This window comes from Bombina bombina, chromosome 6 (genome assembly GCF_027579735.1).
Source record: "Bombina bombina isolate aBomBom1 chromosome 6, aBomBom1.pri, whole genome shotgun sequence".
Lineage (NCBI taxonomy): Eukaryota > Metazoa > Chordata > Amphibia > Anura > Bombinatoridae > Bombina > Bombina bombina.
Window position 1 is genome coordinate 92,913,125 of NC_069504.1, and position 24,007 is coordinate 92,937,131.

The window sequence follows — 24,007 nt, forward strand, 5'->3', positions numbered from 1 at the left end:
GTGGTGGCGATGTTAGGGAGGGCAGATTAGGGGTTAATACTATTTATTCTAGTGTTTGCGAGGCGGGAGTGCGGCGGTTTAGGGGTTAATACATTTATTATAGTGGCGGCAAGGTCCGGTCGGCAGATTAGGGGTTAATAAGTGTAGTTAGGTATCGGCGACGTTGGGGGGGGCAGATTAGGGGTTAATAAATATAATATAGGGGTCGGCGATGTTAGGGGCAGCAGATTAGGGGTACATAGGTATAATGTAGGTTGCGGCGGTGTCCGGAGTGGCAGATTAGGGGTTAATAGTATAATGCAGGTGTCAGCGATAGCGGGGGCGGCAGATTAGAGGTTAATGAGTGTAAGGTTAGGGGTGTTTAGACTCGGGGTTCATGTTAGGGTGTTAGGTGCCGACTTAGAAAGTGTTTCCCCATAGGAAACAATGGGGCTGCGTTTGGAGCTTAACGCTGCTTTTTTGCAGGTGTTAGCTTTTTTTCATCCCAAACTGCCCCATTGTCTCCTATGGGGGAATCGTGCACAAGCACGTTTTGCCAGCTTACTGCTACCGTAAGCAATGCTGGTATTGAGGGTTGAAGTGGCGGTACATTCGGCTCAACGCACCCTTTTTGGAGCCTAACGCAGCCCTTCAGACAACTCTAAATACCAGCGTTGTCTTAAGGGTGCGTTGGGAAAAAAGCAGCGTTAGCTACGCGGGTCTTTACCGACAAAACTCTAAATCTAGGAGATGATTAGTTAATGAGTACCAGCATAAGGAGATGATGGAAGAGATGGGCCTATAAGTGTGGTGTGTGTAAAACAAAATGATTGAGCTAGCTTGTTAAATGGACAGTAAACATCTTGTAATTATGAGACATTTCTGTTGTCTTGCTATAGAATAATATATCAGCCATGCCATTTAACCCCTTCACTACCAGGCCTATCAGAGAAGAACTTGCCCAAAATACTGGAGAATTTTTAGCATTTTTGTTGACTCCATTTAAACAGAAATAGAGCCTTTTTTCCCTTTTATTTACCCGTCAAAACTATATATATATATTTTAAGTATACAACCCAAGGTATTGATCTAGGCCCATTTTGGTATATTTCATGTCACCATTTCACCCCCAAATGCGATCATATATAAAAAAATTGTTAACTTTTTCACAAGCTTTGGATTTCTCACTGAACTGATTTACATACCGCTTCTAAAATCATGGCACAAATTATTGTAAAAGCTTCTCTGGGATTCGCTTTGTTCAGAAATAGCAGACATACATGGTGTTGCCATTACTTTTTGGTTATTAGAAGGCTGCTAATTGCAGCTTTACATTCCTATTATTCCCAGCAGTGAAGGGGTTAATCAGGTAGCTTGTAATGTTAATTTTAGCTTTAGTATAATCCCTACCTGATCCCCCCCAAACAGCTCTCTACCCTCCCTCACCCCCAACTGGTTATTACCATCTTAAGTACTGACAGACGAAGATTTAAGACATTTTTTAATTAATTTGCTGCAGTGTGGGATACCCCCTTACCCTCTCACTTCCCTGATCCCTCCCAAACAGCTCAATAACCCTCGTCCATCTAACTAGTGTCCAATATCTTAGGTACTGTCTGCCAGTACCTATAAAAAAAATATTGAAAAATGTATGTGATGTAGTGTTCCCCCCACGCCCCCCCCCCCCTGGATCATTAGTTAGGGGACCCCTCACCCTCCCACCTCACTTTTTTTCCTGTGGCATAATTTTCCATCCCTCCCTGTCAGTCTGTAGTGTAGGGCCATCCCACTCCCACTCCCTCCCCTTTCCTCCCTCCCCCTTTGCTGCTGGACCACCTACCCACCTCCCGGATTCCCACCACCGCACAATGTAAATATAAGTCGCATTTGGTTAGGGGTTAAACAAAACAAAAAAATGCTTTTTACTCCAATTAGTTGTCAACAGTCAAACCCCCCCCCCCCCCCTCCTTTTATCTTATTTGGAGAAGCCAATTTGAGCACTAGTCTGCTGACTATAAGGATGGCCACAGTTATTAAGTTAGTATGAAAATAATTGCTTTGCAGTTGTTATCAGCTATCTACAATTTTCAGAGTTAAATGACACGAAGAGGGGCAAAATAAATAGTAAAAGTGCATTGGAAAGTTGCTTTGCTACACAAAACTAAACGTTTTATTTTAAAATATAAAAATCTCAAGGTGTTTACTGTCCCTTTAAGAAGGCATCTGAAATAGAAAGAAAATAATCATGTTTAACAGAGCATTATAACAAAGGTAAAAAGGTGCTTGCAATATCCATTGCTGTTTGATTAGAGTTTGTATAATTCCCAATGCTGTCGTTAAAGGGACACTCAAGTCAATATTAAACTGTCATGATTCAGATAGAGCATGCAATTTCAAACAACTTTCCAATTTACTTCCATTAACAAAATGTGCAGTCTTTTTATATTTTAACTTTTTGATTCACTAACTCATACTGAGTATGTGTAAGAATTGACAGAATATACGTATATGCATTTGTGATTGGCTGATGGCTGTCACATGATACAGGAGGAGTGGAAATAGACATAACTTTGAAATTTGTTAGAACAAACTCTATTACTAATTTGAAGTTCAGACTAAGGGACCGATTTATCAAAACGTCAATCTCGGTGCATTCGCTTCAGTCTATACGCTCGCCAGACATCGCTCCCGCAAATCCACATACAACGCCCTTATTTATTAAAAAGTCTGTCAAAAACACGCACGTCAAGTACAGAGCGATGAGCATCGGACTGTTGATAAATAAGAGTCATCGATGTCGCAGATATTCTGTTTTTTCCAACTTTATTTATACCATATCATTACTGTCCATGAACAAGCACATTTCTCTAAAGCTAATCTTGTATTTTTCATCTGTTAATGTCCAAGAAATAACTAGATTTATACCTGAACAAACAATAATATCTCATAGAAAGTTATTTGTTTGTTTTATTTATTTGTTATACTAAAAAATCTTATATATGATATTTTCAAATAAATTTATGTGTATTTGTATTTCTAGAAATCATGATATGACTATCTCATGTTTTTTTCTTGTTTTAAAAAGATTATTAATGCTAAAATTTGTAAAATTATCTTTGCACGTGTGTGTATATATATATATATATATATATATATATATATATGTATGTGTGTGTTATGTCAGAAATCTTTTCCAAACATATTTAGATGTCCCTAAATTTTATTTTGTTCTAAACAATGTTGTCTTTCATATCTCTTTGTTTATTTATACCACTATATGCATATAGTGTAAATATATCATTATTCTGAGGAAGAATAATTGCGAATATAACATGTAATCAGGGCATCATAGGTATTTATTTGCAAACAATGGATATTTTAAGAGCTGGGCCAGTTTTCTCTCTGCACCTGTGTAACTCTTCCTGATTGCAGTGTAGTTTTAAACACCACCCCTACACAGGTGTTATAAAATGGGCTGGCATATAAAATGACATTTCTTAATGAAAATGAAATTCAAGAGAAGAAAGAAAAACACTGAAAATATCATGACAGTAAAGAGGTGATTTTAATTTCTGCTGTATCTGATTCATGACAGCTTAATGTTAGGTGGACTATCCCTTTGAGCTATCAGTTTAAGATTATATTGAATCAAACATCATTAGATTTTTAAAATCATTGTCAAAAATATTACACTGTGTATCCTAATGTCATCATCAATGTTTAACTTTAATACTAATTTCACATATACATACTTTCAAAGTATAATACACAATGTAACAAATGGCACTTACAATTTCTGATGAGTAATCAATGACACAAGTATCGAGCAATTTGATTAGTTAGTGATAGTATAAAATATTTATTTAAATCAGATTGGCTCATAAATCATGTGATTATGCATTTCCCAATCAAAAGTGGTGGAAAATTTCACTAGTTTTTAGGTTGTTTAGGAGTTTGAGTATTGCGTACAATTTGGTGCAAAGTATTGCGTCAAATTTGGTGCGAAATGCAGTGGGACTTGTATTACATGTGTTAAACATGATGAAATTAGATTGATCAAAAAAAAGGAAGTTAGCTATAGTATGTAATGTATGTATTTCATTTTTATCCCTATATCTACTAGCCCTGCTGCCAGACAGATATTACCTATATTTAAAACTACTTTGGAAATGAATCTGTCCCTTGAAAGTACATGTGATTATAAAATTATTATTTAACATATTATTTAGATACTGAACATGTGTCTTTATTGTCTGTGTGATTTAGAAAGAGTATACAATTGTAATCAACTTTCTAATTTACATAAATATGTCATAAGCTTTATTATCTTGTAGCATCTAACATAACCTTTCTGGGTTTTCAGACTCCTGTTGATTTCTATGGCATTCGCTGCCTCAAGGGTGGCGGTTTAAACGATAGGTACGCTGCGGCGGAAAAAACGCGAGCGTACCTGTTGAATGTTTGATAAATTGGGAAAAGGGTGAAATAGAGTCGAATGTGAAATTGATTGAGATTGTGGGAGCATATATTACGTCACACAGTTCAACATTTGACAATGTTGATGCTTTGTTAATTACGGCGGATTCAATTTGCATTAAATAAGACGCGAGATTCAAGCGGATTCCATCATATTATTATTATTATTATTATTATTATAATTTATTTGTATAGTGCCGCCAAATTCTGAAGCTTTGATAAATAGACCCCTAAGAGTGATTGCAGTGTCCTTTAAAGATACACTGTTCCACTGGACATTAGTGACCCTTGTGTTTATAGTTATAAATTGAAATTACAAAAAAGTAGTAGACATTATGCCATCCTGTAAAGACTATAAATGCAATTTAAGAAAAGGAGCCTTGTAGTGATCTATGACCTCTTATCACTTTCCTATGTTTCTGTGGCCACCTGGAGGGTATTTTGGATGTGTAGATGTAACCTTGCAATAATTAGTTTATCCATCCTGTTATCGACATTGATATAACCTTATAGATAAAGGGAGCTTCTATGTATGTGATCTGTCCCTCCCATACCCTCTTGAGATTACTAGCTTCTTCTGAGCCATGAAGTAGCAGTTGATATCCATATTTTTATATACCCTTGGTACAGAAATGTATTATTGTAATGCAGGGGCGTTACAACAGGTGTCGCAAGTTCACCACTGCTATTGGGGCCATCCTTTTAGGGGGCCTGCAGCCACTGCTTCCTCTAAGCTGTGCATCTTGTGTAGGTCAGGGGTCAGGTCAAATTCCATATGTTACACCTCACCTGTGTGCTGTTATCTCTGCAAACGGAGGTGAGTGAGTCCAGACAGGCAATGAATGCAATGTTTTTTCAAACCTTTCTCTCTCTCTCTTCAAGTTGATCTATAGCATTTAACATCTATAGCTGATGTTTTGTCATTTGTAATCCATGGAGATGCCTTAAATGATTTGTAATAGTAGCTATTGCTTACTAAATGATCATACTTCCAGTGGGATGTTCTTAAGCAGCTATTTTACTATGAATATATGTTTGCGTGTGCTTATGTATGTATGTAATATGTATGTGTGTGTGCATGTCTGAGCATGTGTGTGTGTGTGTGTATATATGTGTGTATATGTGCTTCTGTTTGTGTATGTATGTATGTGTGTGTTTATATATGTGCATGTGTTTGTGTGTGTATTTGCATATATGCGTATATATGTGTATATATATATATGTGTATGAATGTCTATATATGTGTGAGTATATATGTGTGTGTATGTATCATTAGCTATGGTTTGGGTTGCTGTTCAAATGAGGGGGCCTCGCCACAGAGTTTGCTCTGGGGCCCAGTGAGTTCTAGTGCACTTTTATTAGAGAAATACTGTTTGATTCATTTGAACATTGTAAATAATGAGTTAAAAATGCTCTTTAATTAATCTAATGTTTTACTAAATGTTTGCCTTGTTGTGTTATTTGCCTTATTGTGTTTATTTTAAAAGTAAAAGGAACTATTAAAATAAAAACATGATATTAATAACTTGCTTTTTGACATTGGGTGATATTTTACAATATGATTAAAGACTATCAAACTTTTCACGTTGAGAAGAGAGTAACCCTTATCTCACATTACCACATTATTTGCCATTTATTAAATTATACTAAATTCAATGTTAAATCTACAGTAGATCAGGTAACAGCTCTTGTAACATGTAATGTTAAGTAGAAAACTCTAAGCAAGAAATGAAAAACATTTCCAAATGTGATTTTATTGTAGGCGATATTCCCAATGCTCTGAAGTCAGATTAAAGGGACAGTAAAGTCAACATTAAACTATCATGATTCAGATAGAGTATGCAATTTTAAACACACAGGAGTGTGCATGTGTCTTTAGTACTCTATGGCAGAAGTGTTTTGCAACAATGTGTAACAAAGCTACAAATAATGTTGCAAAACACTGCTGCTTTAGAATACTAAAGACACGTGCAGTTGTTTAAAATGACATGTTCCGTCTGAATCATGAAAGTTTAATTTAACGTGTTGTATTAATGTTTTGCTCATAGTAGATATTTACAATATTTCTTTCATTACAGGTACGTGTATTCACCTTTTCTGTTGGCCAACATAATTACGACAAGGGACCCATTCAGTGGATGGCTTGCCAAAACAAAGGTACTCTGTTTGTATTGTAAATATATCATTTATTTTTGCTATAGTTGATCAAAACAGTTTCTCGATTTGTGGTCAATAAAATAAGCACTAAAATACTTTACTGTAATATGATGATTTAAGTGGGTGTTATCGATTCATGTGACTAATGTTGCCTTTAGAATGTTAGACTGTTGTAGAATGTTTTGTGATTTTTCTTTTTTGCTGCTCATACAGATATTTTCATAATATAATGTCTACCCTTGTAATTATCTTTTTATTTAATGTATTGGTGCACAGTCATAAATGATACACATCCTCAGGCAGTTGATGAAAAAACAGATATTATCTGCAAGGATATTATTTGTACATAAGGTGATTTTTCGCTTTCATTCATCCTTTAAAATGTTGCTGAATACCCATAGATGTAACAGTTGCATAAGCAGGTTGCATATTCTTAACCTTTTAAATGACCATTATATATTATATAATTTTCTAGAGCATGTAAATTTAAGACTAGCAGCCCTGCACTTAAAGTGACAGTTCACCCCAAAAATATCCCTTTTAAATTATTCTCAATGATCCATTTTACCTGATAGAGGGTATTAAATTGTTTACAAGTAGCTCATTTACTCCTGTTTCAGCATTTGAAATAGCTGATTTAGCCTGAGGTAACCCCACCTATACTAAAAGTTTCTATACTGTAGTCTAGGCTATTTATAAGCCTATGTAAACACAATTACACAATTACGACAAGGGACCCAGCCAGCAGAATAAATTACACTCTTAGTGGAGTTCCGGATAGTTAAAGGATTAGTAAAGTCTACTTAAAAATGTCAGTTTTTAACATGCATATTGTTTCTAAATGGTGAAACAATAAATGTGAACTTACTATTTGAAGAAACCGAAGCTTCTAAGATGGCTAAAAACTTTATTTATTTTACCGCTATGACGTGTCGATTGCCAGCCCACCATAAAGGGCTGTCCGTCTCAGTCTTTTAAACGCCCATCTATTTGTAATATTTTACCATAAATTCACTCCCCCACAATGCATGGGCATTTCTATTCGGCATATTACGCATTAGCACTGCAATACATGAAGACTTTTGCCAGGTCTTCTGAGAACGTAGCCGCATGCGCATAGCAAATAGTCTCTGCGCTATACTAGCAATGATGTATGCCCACTGCTAGCTTCTGGCTCCAACTCCAATCTGGACTAACTGGGGTCACGTGACCTCCAGAGCAGTGACGTTGGTGAGGGAACTCTGATCAGAAAGCTCATGCGTTAGATTAGAGCATAGTAGAGCGCATGCGTGGCCTGTAAAGAAATACCTGGAACTGGATGGAATGTAGAACACAGGTTGCCCACTGTGATTGGCTAATGCCTCACGGTGGGTTTGGAAATACCCCCACTTTACAGCTGGAATATCAAGCGAACAGTAATAGAAGCGCAACGTAAGGTATTTAAACATAATTGTGTTATAAGTAACCCAGTACAACAGTGGCGTCACTAGGGGGGGGCGGGGGGGGGCGGGCCGCACCCGGGTGACACCCTCCAGGGGGTGACACCAAAAAAAAAAAAATTTTTTTTTTTTTTTTTTTTTTTTTTTTTAATTTTATTGAAATTCAAAGAAATACAATGTTGAGATGCATAGATTATTTTATTAGAGGCTGGCATTTGTGAACATTAGGGGGACTGGGGAAGTTGTAGACACACAATTTTTTTGCCCCTTGAGCCAGTGCTGCAATTTCAACAAATAGTTTTCCTGGCTGCTTTTGCTTGTTTGTACTTTGCTCCTCCCCTGCCCAATTTCACTATGAATGTTGTGGGTGTGCCGTGGGGCTTGCAAAGTTGTGCTGCTAGCCTAAACCTGCCTGCCTATCTGTGCTCACTGACATGCGACCCAGGGCTGTGCACTGACAGACTTGGAACAGAGTCAGAGAGCAGAATTTTCATAGTTTGCTTGCCTAAACCTTTTCTTCAGTGATTTATTTTAGAGTGCTCTATTTATCTTTCATTTGATGTTCTGCTGAGCCAGGGAGCAGCTCTAGGCATGAGCTTCCTAATTAATGCAGTTCAGTTTACATATTTTATATGTGTGTGTCTGAGTTTTTGTGTGTCTCAGTGTTTTTGTGTGTGTGTTTTTGTGTGTGTGTCTGAGTGTGTTTCCGAGTGTTTGTGTGTGCATCTGAGTATGTGTTTAAGTGTGTCTGAGTGTTTGTATGTGTGTTTGCCTGTGTTTTTGTGTGTGTCTGCTTTCTGGGGGGGGGGGGGTGACACCATGACTTACCGCACCGGGTGACACCAACCCTAGTGACGCCACTGCAGTACAATGCAAAAAAAGATAATTTTTGACCATACCATCCCTTTAAGTAATAAAAGGATAATTTTTCATTGTTCTCTCTAAGTATTGAGTTTTGGTTTTCCAGACAAATATAAGATAAGGAAGCAAGTCTGTGTACACAAAGTGATAACATAATGAGACCTGATATTATCTTTTTTTTTTTAAATATTTATTTATTTTCCACTGTGCAATAAACAAAAAGCAAACATAGCAATAAACATAAAGTTTCCAGTTAAATGTGTTTACAACATATATCCACCAGCACTTTTCATTATTAATATAATCAATAACAAAATTATCAAAATTTACACTGATATTCAGTCATCTTATCAGCCTTAATGTAAGCTTATTACCTTGTATACAATTTCTGCACAGCGGTGTTTTATAAACCATTAATCATCATTCATACAGTGGTCCTATGACCATGGACCCCCCCCAAAAAAAAAAAAAAAAAAAAAAAAAAAAGTGAAAAGGGAAAAAGGATAACCCTCTCTCCCGTTCTCCCCCATCATCCCTTCTACAAGACACCTAGAAGCACCAACTCTGAATTTTGAAATGGGAAAATCATATAATCAATCTCATTTTCAGGGAGTGTTTTAATGTATACAGCCCATTTAATGAAAAAATTCTTTATATCTTCTGCGTTGTCTATATCTGTATCCTTTTGTTCGAGTACACACTGCTTTTTCAAACAGTTCTGAATTTCAGAGACACTTGGTATAGAACTCATTTTCCATTTTTTACCTATGAGATATCTAGTTGCTAAAATAGACATGGATACAATGTTATCATTTGGGTAGTGCTTATTTGAATTATCGAAACAAAAAATAATCTGGAAGAGGGATAAGGTCACTGGGGAAATTTTCAGAACATTCTTTAACCAGTATTCAAACTTACCCCATACTTTTCTAATTTTTGGACAAAGCCAGAACATATGTTTAAGGTCAGCTGCAGGAAGTAAACATTTAGGGCATCTGTCGAAGTCCAAGTTGTGCAACCTGTGGCCCTTCTCCGGGGTGAAATATGCTCCATGCAGCAATTTAATGTGTGCCTCCCGCCATGTGGCAGATAATGTTGTCTTTGCTACTCTAGTTATGGAATATTGTAAAGTTTTGGGTTCCACTATAGTCTGACCTAAGATTGAGGACCATGTTGAGGCAAGATTAGCTAGAGTCGAAGTTCCCCTGTCGATGGCAAATAAGCGATAACAAAAAGAAATTGACATCCTATTCACTCTAATAAGTGTGAGCCAACTTTCTAATTTACCCAGTGTCCAGGACCATCCTACTTCTCTGATAATTCCGGAGATATAATGCCTTGTCTGAAGATAAGCAAAGAAGTCTTTGTTGGGTAAGTTAAATTCCATTTTGAGTTCTTCAAATGTTTTGATCAGTTTGCTGTCAGCATCTATCAATAAAGATATCTTATTTAAGCCATTCCTATGCCATCTGAGAAAGACCTCAGATTGTAGCCCAGGTTGAAATCCTGGATTGCCTATTAAAGGTAAATAGATCGAAATTCTGGGATTAACTGAGAGAAGATTTGATATCTTCCACCAAGCTTTGATAGGGTTGATTATCATTTTGAATCTCTTAATCTCTGGTGGTATCTCTTTGAATGGGAGATGTAAAAGAGCACAAGGAAGATATGGATCACACATATTTGTTTCGAGAAAGTTATTTAAAACGTAATCTTTGGAGAGAATCCACCCTGATGCTATCCGAGCCAGAAAACTAAGATTATAAGCTCGAATATCAGGCAGTGCCAAGCCTCCAAACTCGCGTGGAAGAGAAAGTTTAGTGCGAGAGATCCGTGCTTTTTTCCCCTGCCAAAGGAATTGACCAATTAGACTGTTTAAAAGCCGGACATCTTTTTCAAAAAGGAATAGCGGTATGTTCTGGAGTATGTATAACAATTTTGGGAGGAGAATCATTTTCCATATTGCAACTCGACCCGAGATTGATAATGGAAGACTTTGCCATTGCCTAAGTTTTTCCCTAATTTAACTTATAATTGGAGGTATATTATATTTATAGAGATCACCAGATTTTGCTGGAATAATTATCCCTAAGTATTTAAAGGACTCTGTTACTAATTTAAAAGGATTAGTGACACAGGAGTCGTTCTTCTTGTAAATCCATAATATTTCTGATTTAGATGCATTTATCTTATAACCCGAAAAGGTACCAAAATGGTCAATTATCTTCAAAAGCCTAGGGATGTTGGTTTTAGTATTAGATATATACAACAAAACATCATCCGCATATAGGCCAATTTTAATCTCATGTTGCATAATCTTTATACCTTCCAAATTTTGTCTTAAGGTGATTGCCAATGGTTCAATAGCAATGTCAAAGAGGAGTGGAGAGAGGGGACATCCTTGACGTGTTCCTCTTTTTAATTCAATTGGGGGGGAAACAGATCCGTTGACTAATAAACTTGTAACAGAATGGTTATATAAGTTCTCTATAAATTCTGGGAATTTACCATTGATTCCAAACTTAAGCAGAGAGGTGTTAAGGTGTTTGAAGGTGACAGAGTCAAACGCTTTTTCTGCGTCAATGGTATGAACAGCCATATCAGATAAATTGTCATTCACCTTATTAGACTGTAATATTTTTTCGAAATATTCCAAAACAACTAGAACCTCCCGAATTTTAGCCGACGAATTTCGTTTATGTAGGAAACCAGCTTGATCCGGGTGAATTATTTTGGGAAGAATAAGCTGTAGTCTAGAGGCTAAGATAGAAGTTAAAATCTTGTAGTCTGAATTAAGTAAGGCTATAGGCCTATAAGAATCCATTTTCGACGGGTCTTTCCCTCCCTTAAGTTTAAGACTAGTATAGGAAGAGGAAAAAGAAGGTGTGACAGAGTTTCCAGTGATATAAATGTCATTATATAGATTTGTTAAATGAGGGGTGATTTCAGCAGCTAATATCTTATAAAATTTGTTTGGTAACCCGTCTGGGCCAGCTGCTTTGTTACTAGGGAGCTTGGAAATCATGTCTGTAACTTCCTGAACAGAGATGGGAGAATTAAGAGAATCAATACACTGCTCTGTTAGTACCGGACTCACGATTTTGTCCCAAAATTCTGCAGATTTACCACCATCGTATCCTCTGCAGGAGTATATATCCTGATAGTACTCCACAAATGCAGATGCAATTTCATCTGGCTTCAAGAATCGCTTGTCCTTATTTACAATCTCTTCAATATATGACAGTTTTTTTTCATTTTTAACTAATCTGGCCAGCATCTTTCCAGACTTGTTACCAAATCTATATAACTTTGCTTGCATTCTTAACTCTTTTTGTGCTTGTTGGGTCAAAATAAATGTATCTCTTGCTTCTTTAGCTTGTACATATTTGGCCCAATTTAAAGGGTTTTTCTGCAACAAAAATTTGTTATATGAATTAGATAATACTTTTTGTATTTCTTTTTCCTTTGACCTCAACTTCTTGGATAAAACCATATTGAAAGCAATAATTTCACCTCTAAGAACCGCTTTAGCGGTCTCCCAGAACACGGCGGGGCGATCTATGTAATTAGAGTTAAAACGTAGGAATTCCTCATATTTTGACCTAAGACAGGTTTTAAACTTCATATCAGAGGCTAGAAAATATGGAAAGTGGAAGCGCAGAGCCTTAGGTCTTGCTTGTTTAGGCTGTATAGCCAGAATTATGGGGGCATGGTCTGATAAGAGGATGGGAGCAATACTCGCCTGAATCCTTAGGGATCCCAATCTCTCATCTGTCAAATATAAATCAATACGTGAAAGAGTCTTATGTGCTTTTGAGAGACAAGTAAATTCCTGGATATCTGGGTTCTGACTTCTCCATATATCACGTATAGCTAAGTTTTGTTTTATTTTATTAAACAATTTGAATTCTAAGTTGTCCTTTTTCTGTCTTTTCTGTTTCATGGTATCTCGAAGTCTATCTAGCGGGCATTGAGGTGCCATGTTGAAGTCCCCTCCCAAAATTAAATGCCCTTCTGTATATAGGAGAATTTTTGATTGTAGTTTGTCCCAGAATTCTAAATCATAAGAGTTAGGGCCATAAATATTACATAAGGTATACATTTCTTGGGCGATTCGAACCTTTAATAGAACAAATCTTCCCCCACGGATCCGATTCACAGTGCACAACTTCGAGCTGAATCCTTTTCCCTTTTTTTTCCCAACACTTGGTGAGAAAAATACATCTCTGACCCAGGAAGTTTTGAGTTTACGGGATTCTTCCAGACTCAAATGCGTTTCTTGGATGAATCAAATGTCTGCTTGAAGTTTTCTTAATTGGGTCAGTATGGTTTTTCGTTTGATAGGGGTAGAAATCCCACCCACGTTCCACGAAACTATCTTACATCCCTCCATTTACTTATAATATTAATCGGCATGGGGGCGAGGGGGGAGAAAAGAGAGGGGGAAAGAAGAGAGGAAGAAAAAGAAGAGAAAAAAAATAAATAATAATTTATACTTTGGTCATTCCATACGCACATAGTCCCCATCCCAAGGGATAATCCCAACTACTGGACCAATTCTAACTATGGCAGAGCAGACCCATCTGAGGCTGGAGAATCCAGGGATATAAGGAACTTCTTAGCTTCCAGAGCCTCTGAAAAAAAGTGGACTGCATCATTCGCTGATACTTTAAGTTTAGCAGGGTACAGTATGGTGGCGTTGAAGCCATTGTTTATAAATTTAGTGCAGATAGGTGCTAGTTCTCTCCTCCTAGAGGCTGTTTCAGCCGAGAAGTCCTGGAATATAAGAATCTTAGCACCATTGATAATAAGTGGTTGTGTTTTCCGAAAATTTTGTAAAAGAGCAACTTTGTCTTGAAAGTTCAATAATTTTGCAATAACAGGTCTAGGACGGGTAGTGTTTTTGTTTGATATACGGGGTGGACCTAGCCTGTGCGCCCTTTCTACTACAATGCGGTGGTTTGTAGGAGGAAGTTTAAGTGCAATGGTCAGAGTATCTGTGATAAAAGAGGACAAGTTCTCATACTGTCTTTCCTCTGGGAGGCTGATTATTCTAATGTTGTTCCTTCTGCTGCGGTTTTCTAAGTCATCTAACCTCGAAAAAACTTTTTGGATATTGCTGTCAATATTGTCTAGTTTGGAACCATGTACTGTTGTAAGATCATCTAGATCTGACACTCTCTGCTCAGCCTCAAGAAGCCGGGAGGAAAATTGTCTAACTTCTTGCAATAAAGAAGATATGTCTTGCTTGATTTCTATCTTCAGGGCCTCAAACTTAGGAGAAAGGGCCTCAGAGATACTAACCGCTAAGCTTTGAATGTTTAGTGCCTCGGGCATAGGTGTATTTACTAAGGCTGAGTGCAGATCAGGGACAGGGTCCTGTGTTCCCTTGGGCTTTCTATCCCTTTGCCTAGCTGACATAGCTGGAGAAGATGGTTTAGCAGAGATACCCAGAAATTTGACCATGAACCAGTTGTGGTTCGGTGACCGTGAAGAAAAGTGCACATATAATTATTCTACGTGTTGAGTGATGAGTCAGATACGAAGGAAAAGAAGAGAAGAAAAAAAAAAAAAAAAAAAGGGGGGGGGGAATAGAAGTGACCCCTGTGGAAAGAAGGAAAATAAAAAATTGATTGGTGCTAATTATGGGTGCTGGAGGCACCGAAACAAAGTGAGATGGGCAGGGAGTTGTGTTGCCCATTTACCGTTAAATAAGTGGAAAAATTACCACACTGGAAATCCTATGAAAGTGTAGGTTGTCCTGGTGAACTACAACCGTGATAGCAAGAGGAAGAATAGTATAGCTTCCACACAGTGAGCTTGGTGAATAATTTTAGAGTACACAGCTATATTACCCTATTTTGAGCCAGCTATGGAATTAAGCTACGGGGTTTATGTCAGTTGTGTGACAGTAAAGCTTAATTTAATAGAAACTGTAAAGGTTAGGTTCAATAAGGCTTAGTTATACGTCCTTACATTTAGTGACTAAATGGCAGCTTAGGATTTTTTGCAAAAATTAATGGCAGGAAATCAGAGGCCTCAGTTTAGAAGGAACCTTCTTAGTTCAATTCTTACATATTCATGTGCTATAAATCCATACAGCTTAATGCCAGAGGGCTATCCAAAACTAAACAGCGTCAGTTACTTAGTAAGGTATGAGTATAGGCCCTGAGGTTTATCCTGCATATACAAGAGTAATCAGTATAATTTAGATTAGATAAATTTTCTCTTTTTCCCCTTTCTTCCTCCCTTTCCCACACTTCCTCCTACCCTTCACCCTTCCTTCCCCCTGAATTAACACCAAAAGAAAGGTGAAATTAAAGAGCGATTACCCTTATCCCTTCCCCTTCCTTCTTAACTATTTACAATTCCTTGTAAGTTCCTTTAAAAGTTATGACAATTATTATAAACAACAAGGATATGCTGCAATTAGTCAGCTGTAATTACTGAAAAAGAAAAAGAAAAAAAGAGAAAGGGGATAGAAACACAAGAATCATCAGACCAAGAGCAGCTGTAATCTCTGTGAATCAAGAGAAAGTGTAACAGTATAATGTGGTATAAACAGTATGAACATCTAAAGGAAAGTCATTAATGTTACTATTGTTTCCCCTCCATTCTGCGTGCTTTTCCTGAGTAAAGGTTGCTTAGATACTGTACCCACAGACCCAGATATTAAAGTATACTGGTACAGTCACAAGGAGCCTCTGTTAAACAGGTTCCCTGCTTCAGAGTCTTATAGTAGCTTTATTTTGAGCTAAAAAAATGAGGGAGAATTCAGTGTCCACCGGTAAATCCTGGACAATCTGCTCATACAGCCTTACAGAGATATTGGTCCGATGACTAGCAGGGACTCTCACTCCAAACTTCGTCAGTTTCTGCTTTAGTGTCTTTATCTTTCCTTCCCTTTATTCCCCTTACATGAAGCACTTGTAATGCAAATAGTTAAATGGAGAGATAACACTCACCCCTGCTCACGGCGTCGGGCTGCCCGCAATAGCTGTGTCTTGGTTTATTGATCCCTGAAAGGTAACTCAGTCCCAGGAGCAGCCAACGTCAGGAGCTTCGATTTCAGAAGCAGGAGCCAAGAATAAGGCTCCCCTCTCGCAGCGTCGGTGAGAGGGGAGACTTTGAGGCCCTCCGGCGGTATTACAGGTGACTTCCAGACTCAGTCCCTAAGACAGGACCGGGCCCAGCCTCCTCCCGCGCAGCACCGGTGGGGGAGGGGGCGGGACAGCCGCCGGTCGGTAGAGCCTGCCGGGCAAACAATGTAGAACTCCTCAGCGGCAGTACGGGTGAGGCTGCAGAGGGGAGGACCCCAGCGTCTCGAGATCCGAATCCAGCTGAAAGAAAGCAGCGGGCAGCAGACCCAGAGAGGGGGAGTGGAAACAGCAAACGAGTCACTCCAGCAGGGTAAAAGGAAAAAAGTAACTTTGTAGCGGGTACTTCAGGTAGATCAATTTGCTCCTTAAGCAGGCCAATTGGCCTATAGAGATAGCTACACTGGGTCCAAGTAGCGGGTATCCGACGTATGCCAGTGGGATGGAAGTCCACTGGTGAGGTTCCAGAGATGGTATTAGAATCTGTCCTTCAAGCAGCCTCAAAAGCTTGAGGTAAGGCGCAGATAGTTTCTCCGCCAGTGGCTAACGAACTGGAGCTGCGAGCTAAGCACACCTGCGTGAGCAACACCTGCCTAGCTCCTCCTCCACCGGAACCTCGACCTGATATTATCTTTAAAGGGACATTGTACACTAGATTTTTATTTGCATAAATGTGTTGTAGATGATCCATTTATATAGCCCATCTAGGGGTGTTTTTGTAAAAATGTATAGTTTTGCTTATTTTTAAATATCTTTGTGCTGATTTTCTGGCTCCTAATCAAGACCCAACGTTTTAGATGTATACTGATGTATACAGACTTCACATTGCTTCTGTTTGTATAATGGGTCTATTCATATGCAGGGGAGGAGGAAGGGTCTGCTCTCAGCCCCTTTCAGTGGGTGTTCCCGACTAACCTCATCAACAGTGCTAAATTGCGAGCTTCTAAGTAAGTTTTTAAAAGGTTTTATACTGGGTTTTTATATTATATTATTATATTATATTACTATCTGTGCATATTGTTCTTTATACAGGCAGTCCCCAGGTTATGTAGGTTTGTTCTTAAGTTGAATTAGTGTTTAAGTTGGAACAGGCACTTTTTTTAGGTGAAACTCTAGCCAAACATTGTTTTAGTTTCGAATAGCATAGGGAAAAAAGTTTGTTTGCTATCTGTGCTCCTGTTCAGAAAATGTCTCATCACTTTCTGCCCTTGTGACAATTGGATTTTGAGTATTTTGGGTTATCCTGGAAAGAAGGATTGGCACTAAAGATCTATTTTCTCCATTTGTAAGTACGAGTTGTACTTAAGTTGGATGTCTGTAACCCGGGGACTGCCTGTAGTAGTGTCTATTACATGCAGTTATATAAAAATTGGAGTATACTTTCTCTTTAAAGTGAATGTAAACTTACCTATACTCGTTAACACAATATTGTCAACCAATTCAAATTAGGGGAACTTTAATTCATAGTTTTTCAGAATTCTATTAATAAAGATTAAAAATGACCTTTTTCTCTTTGTTTTCATGCTGCGCTTCCTCTGCCCACCATAGAGTCCCTCTCCATTTGAAAGATTGACAGCAACTATTGTGAATCAGCATTCCACCCAGATTGACAGCAACTATTGTGAGTCAACATTCCACCCCCCACCCCCCGGCGTTCAACCCCTTTTTACAGGGGTTTTACAGCTTCTTCTGCGCATGCATTAGTAGACCATTATCTCCCATACAGAAGCAATGCTCGTTCACGCTGTAAGAAACCCAGGCTTTAACTCATGCGCAGACTAAGTATGGCTGATTTCTGCGCATGCATTTGGACATTATCTCCCATACAAAAGCGATGAGCGTTTACGCTGTAAGAAACCAGGGCTTTAATGCAAGTGCAGTCTAAGTATAGCTGATTTAAACGCAAGCGCATAAAGAATAGCTCCACGGGTGCGTGCTTCAGGGTGATGTATAGAGCGAGGGGGGCCGCTCTAAACGTCCCCCCGTGAATAACAAGGACGTGCCAGGTGGGAGGAGGAAGATCAAAATCGGAAACAAGTTAGTGATCAAAATATTTAATAAATACTATTTTGTTTTTAATAAAAAAAACCTAGCTGTTTTAATACACATGTGGAAAATAATTATTAGGAGGCTGCAGCTATACGAAAATTGACATTCACTTTAAGTTCAAGTAATTGGAATAGGCTGTGGTTTAATAGCACAAAACCAGCTACTTCATGTACAGTATACAAATAACCTGGAAATGCAAATTCTCAAATATTTTATACTCTGCAGCTGGTATAACAAGTAATCGCAATACATTAATGGAAAAAAAAAACTATTTAATAGTATACTGTCCCTTTAAGCACTAAGTAGAAGTATTAGTACCGTTTGGGGCCTGCAGAGCATTGCTGGTTCTGAGCTGAATCTGCAGCTTATCTACACAGCAGTAGTAGTATTAGAACCCTGCTGTGTGAATAGCCCTGCTGATTTGGTTAGCGGCAGTCTCTGCTTGAGGCTGGCAGTGCTCCCCAGGTCCCTAATGGTATGTCTACTATGCACTTATCCCCTTTGCGGGTGAATAAAAACATGTGCAGAGTAGCTAGTCTTAAAAATACAGTACTAGTCTTGAGACTAGAGGCCCATTTTTCTAAAGGTCTCTGGGCTTGTGAGATTCTCTTAAAAATGTTTTCAGTACTAAAGGCAGTTTTTTTACCTTCAAAATAGTATGTTTTGCAAGGAAGTGTTCCCAGCATTTTTGGCCTGATGATATAGAAAGCTCTCCACTCAGGTGAAATGATCTAAAATGATCTTCCAACACAGCTTGATAAAATTTGATAAATTCTTAAAGGCAGATTTTGCTATACTTCTTTTCAAGGGGCATTCCCTGCATTTCTGTATGTGAAGTCGGGAACAAGCCTGGTGCAATATAGCATTGCATGACATGACAGTTCTTCTGCATTTACAGTTTGTGCTTTGTATTTTATATTACTTTACATTTCAGATTAAGTTTTATTACATTTACATGTTGCACTTTCTGTTTTGTATTTTATTTTGTATACAGCAGCGCATTTAGGATTGTGAATGTAAAAATTCTGATTATGCTTTCACTTTAACAAATTAGGATCATACTTCATAAATTTATGTGTATATACAACAAATTACATTGCACTTTGTATTTTTATTATTTAAAATAAAACTGAAAAACTGACAGTGTCAGTTTCCCAGAAAGCTTTATTTTTTTCTATGTGCCCAATTAGCAAATATTCTCTAGTTAGGAGATAAATTATAGTGCAGACTTCACAGGGGCTGAACTTATTGAATTATATAAGAAAAAGGGAGGAACCTGAAAGTCCCAGAGAGATGCCTTCCATACAGCTAGATTACGAGTTATGCGCGCTATAGGGAAATTAACGAATCCAACAAAAGTTGTGTTATTTAACCGCCTATAGCTCAGCCATTACAAGTTTTCAAACAGCCGGCTTGTGCATGCGATATGGTGCTTTTAAGCTCCATACCGCACAAAATTCAAGCACTGTTTTGATGTGCTCATGCATGCTTTCCCCATAGAGATCAATGGGGAGAGCTGGTCAGAAAAAAGCCTAACACCTGCGATCGTGGAATGAAAAGCTCTGTAACGCAGCCCCATTGATGTCTATGGGGAAAAAAGTTATGTTTAAACCTAACACCCTGACATAAAAACCACATCTAAACACCCCTAATCTGCTGCCCCCGACATCGCCAGCACCTAAATAAAACTATTAACCCCTAATCTACCGCTCCCGATATCGCTGCCACTATACTAAAGTTATTAACCCCTATTCCCCTGCACCCCAACATCGCCCACACTATAATAAATCTATTAACCCCTATTCCGCTGCTCCCCAACATCGCCACAACTAAATAAAGCTATTAACCCCTAAATCTTTGGCCTCCCACATCACTACCACTAATCCCTAAACTGCCAGCCCCCCACATCGCAACAACCTAAATTAAACTATATTAACCCCTAAACCTAACCCTAACATAACCCTCAGCCTAACCCTAACCGTAACCCTAACCCTAACCTAACCCTAACGTAACCCTAACACCCCCTAACTTTAATATAATTAAAATAGAGCTAAATTATAGTTACAATTATTAACTAAATAATACCTATTTAAAACTAAATACATACTTACCTGTGAAATAAAACCTAAGCTAGCTACAATATAACTAATAGTTATATTGTAGCTAGCTTAGTTTTTTTTTATTTATTTCACAGGTAAGTTTGTATTTATTTTAGCTAGGTAGATTAGTTAGTAAATAGTTATTAACTATTTACTAACTACCTAGTTAAAATAAAGACAAACTTACCTGTGAAATAAAACCTAAGCTGCCTTACACTAAAACCTAACATTACAAAAAATAGAAAAACCTACCATTACAAAAAATAACAAACGAAATTATACAAAACAATAAAAATTATTCCTATTCTAATACCCTTTAAAAAAAAAAACACCCCAAAATAAAAAAAAACCCTAATCTATAATAAACTACTAAGGGCCCTTAAAAGGGCCTTTTGTGGGCCCTTAAAAGGGAATTTTGTAGCGCATTGCCCAAAAGTTAACAGCTCTTTTGCTACAAAACAAAACAAACACCCCTAACAGTATACAACCCCCCCAACCCACAAAATAAAAACAAAGTAAAACCTAATCTACCCATTGCCCTTAAAAGGGCATTTAGCTCTTTTGCTGCCCAAGCCCTAATATAAAAATAAAAACCCACCCCAAAATGAAAAAAAAAATACATTACACAAAATAACAAACAAATTTTCAAAAATAATAAAAAATATTCCTATTCTAATACACATTTAAAAAAAAAAAACACCCCAAAATAAAAAACCTAATCTTAAAAGGGTCTTTTGTAGGGCATTGCCCTAAGTTAAACAGCTCTTTTACCTGCATTTTTTTTTTTTTACAAAGACCCACTAACATTACAAACCCCCACCCTTCTAAACCCACAAAATAAAAAAAATATATCTAAAAAAATGAATCTACCCATTGCCCTGAAAAGGGCATTTGTATGGGTATTGCCCTTAAAAGGGCATTTAGCTCTTTTGCTGCCCAAACCCTAATCTAAAAAAAACCCACCCAAAAAACCCTTAAAAAATACCTAACACTAACCCCCAACGATCCACTTACAGTTTTTGAAGTCCCGCTTGAACGATCTTCATCCAGGCTGCGAGAAGTCTTCAGACGGCCTCTTCTATCTTCATCCAGGTGGCATCTTCTATCTTGATCCCGGCGGCGCGGAATGGATCCATCCTGAAGACATCCGGCACGGAGCATCCTCTTTATACGGTCGCCGCCGTACACTGAATCTTCAGTGTAAGGGAGCCGTTTCAAAATGGCATCCCTTGCATTCCTATTAGCTGAAATTTGAATCAGCCAATAGGAATTAGAGCTGCTAAAATCATATTGGCTGTTCAAATCAGCCAGTAGGATTTAAGCAGCTCTCATTCTATTAGATAACTTTATTATAGTAGTGATGATGTCGGGGAGTGGCGGAATAGGGGTTAATAATTATTTTTAGTGCCGGCGATGTCGGGAGTGGCAGATTAGGGGTTAATAACTTTTATATAGTGTTTGCGGTGCGGGAGGGCCTCGGTTTAGGGGTTTAATAGGTAGTTTATGGGTGTTAGTGTACTTCATAGCACTTTAGTTATGAGTTTTATGTAACAGTTTTGTTGCGTAAAACTCATAACTACTGCTCTCAGATTGCGAAACGGATCGTGTCAGTATAAACTGGAATGCAAGCTTTTTAGCCTTACCGCAAAACTCATAATGGCAGTGCTATGGAAGTCCCACGAAAAAATGTAATTTTTACGTGTGCGGGACTGACGTTGCGGTACATGCTAAAAGGCTTGCGGTACAGCTATACCGACAAGACTCATAATAGCTGCGGTGCTGTTTTAATGCTGAAAACACAAACGCAAAACTCATAATCTAGGTGATAGTAAGTAATGAAGCTCTCTGAGATACAGAATTTCACAGGGGAGAAAGAATATAATGTCTGAGTTTGCATCAGTTACAAATTAAACTGAAATGTTTTCACTACAATTTAATTTTGATAAAACTTCACCTGTATATAGCTGGCAACAAAAATCAGAGAGACCAGCTTGTTTTAAATGCTTACAGCATTTCACAAGACTTGTGAGAGAGCTTTGGACAAACCCTGGGAACTCCCCTGTTCAGCCCAGGGAACTCCCTGACCCTCTTACTTTCTGAAACTGTGTTTTATTTTATAATATAGAAAATAAAATGTGCAACTTAATGTAAGTTGTAAAAGATTCACAGAAATATACAAAGTATGATCCCAAAATAATAATCTAACGCAGAAATTTTCAAAACATAATCAGAATTTGTAAAATCATTTCTAGATCTAAATCTATCTAAATGTAAAATAGAAAGTGCAAAGCTTTAATGTAATAATACTGACCCAAGGACCCAACCTGAAGTTTAAAGAAATATAAAATACAAAGCACAAAGTGTAACAAATCTCTCATACCATGCAGTGCTATATTACACTGGGTTTGTCTCTCCTTCAGATACAGAAATGAGAGCGATCTTGCAGTGCTGAAGAGTTTCACTGTTTATCTTTGAGTATTCAGTGAGTTCAGCCCCTGTGAAGTCTGCACAACAATATCTCTTTGCAGGGCTGCCACTAGAAATTTTGGGGCCCCTGACTTAACCATTGATCAGCCCCCCCCCCTTGACATGTGCAATTTTTGACCAAGTGGCTAAAACGTATATGCACTTTATTCTTAAGTGTCTATTTAAACTTGGAAATGTTGTAAAGGTAGTAACATACAAACACACAAACACTCATACACTGAAACACTCACACATAAGGATTCACATATAGACACTCTAGCAGACACGCAAAGAAACACACAAACACACTCAGACACCCAAACAAACACTCAGCACTTGATTATATTGACCTGACAAGTAATGAGGTAGACTACAGTTTTGTAAAAAAAGGAGATTTAGAAAACAAAATATGGAGTTCTGATTATCTTTTTGTAAAGGAAGATGCCAACTAAATGATGACAACAGCATGCAATGGCTGAAAGGAAGGGCCCTGAACTGCCTAAACAATAATTTAAAGGTTAAATGGTGGATTTGTGACTTCCGTAAAGGTCTCATTAGTCTCAAAGTCTGTAGAAAGATGTGAATAATCAGTAGTAAGGTCAAAATGTCCTAAAACGGAACAGACAATTGTAGACACTAAGAGATCACTTTTTAAAGAATCATATTTGTAAATGTGTAAACAAAAATAATTCTGTGAATTCAAAATTGTGTAGATGGCTAGATGAAGAAAAGTACTTTTAAAAGGTTGACATATGTATGTTTGTTTTTCCCCCATTTTCCCCAACCAATAGCACCACTTCAAATATAGTGTACAAATGTTCCCATCTGTCAGCTGATTTTGAAAATGCTGTACTCTATATGGTCTTGGTGAAACCATAAGCTGTGCTACTCATACCATTAGATCTGGTTAAATGCAGGATTTAGGCTTGTTGGTATGTATTTCAAAATTAAGTCAGCTGTAGTGTAAACAGAACAGTTTTAAGTTAACCTGTCTCATTTCAAACACTGAGCAATCTTAGTCTGAGAGTATAACATTTTATGCAGATGTAAACATCTTAGATAAAATGCCTCCTTGCATCTGGAAAGTCTTTGCATAAAGGGGCAGTAAACTGGAATATATATATATATATATATATATATATATATATATATATATATATATATAAATGCATATCTGCCAAAAGCGCACCTACCATTTGTTTATTGTAGAGGAAACATTTCTGCATGGTTTTAAACATAGAATTTCTACAGCATTGTCAAATAATCATAAATACACTACTGCTAAAAAAAATTGTTTTTATGGACCCCTGGCTCCACCATACAACTACTGCCACACTGAAGTTGCAATCCAAAATTGAACAAAGAAATAAAAAACGCTTGCTAA

The 24,007-nt window shown here is 37.6% G+C and overlaps 1 protein-coding gene across 4 annotated transcripts in view; it reads left to right on the top strand.

Moving 5' to 3' along the window:
- Positions 1 to 24,007, top strand: part of CACNA2D1 (calcium voltage-gated channel auxiliary subunit alpha2delta 1) — a 1,258,723-nt gene that overhangs the window by 1,036,398 nt on the left and 198,318 nt on the right. For all 4 annotated transcript variants that reach the window (XM_053716513.1, XM_053716514.1, XM_053716515.1 and 1 more), the window contains exon 13: positions 6,534 to 6,612. In XM_053716513.1, the coding sequence (XP_053572488.1) occupies positions 6,534 to 6,612 (79 nt within the window). The remainder of the gene's footprint in view (positions 1 to 6,533; positions 6,613 to 24,007) is intronic.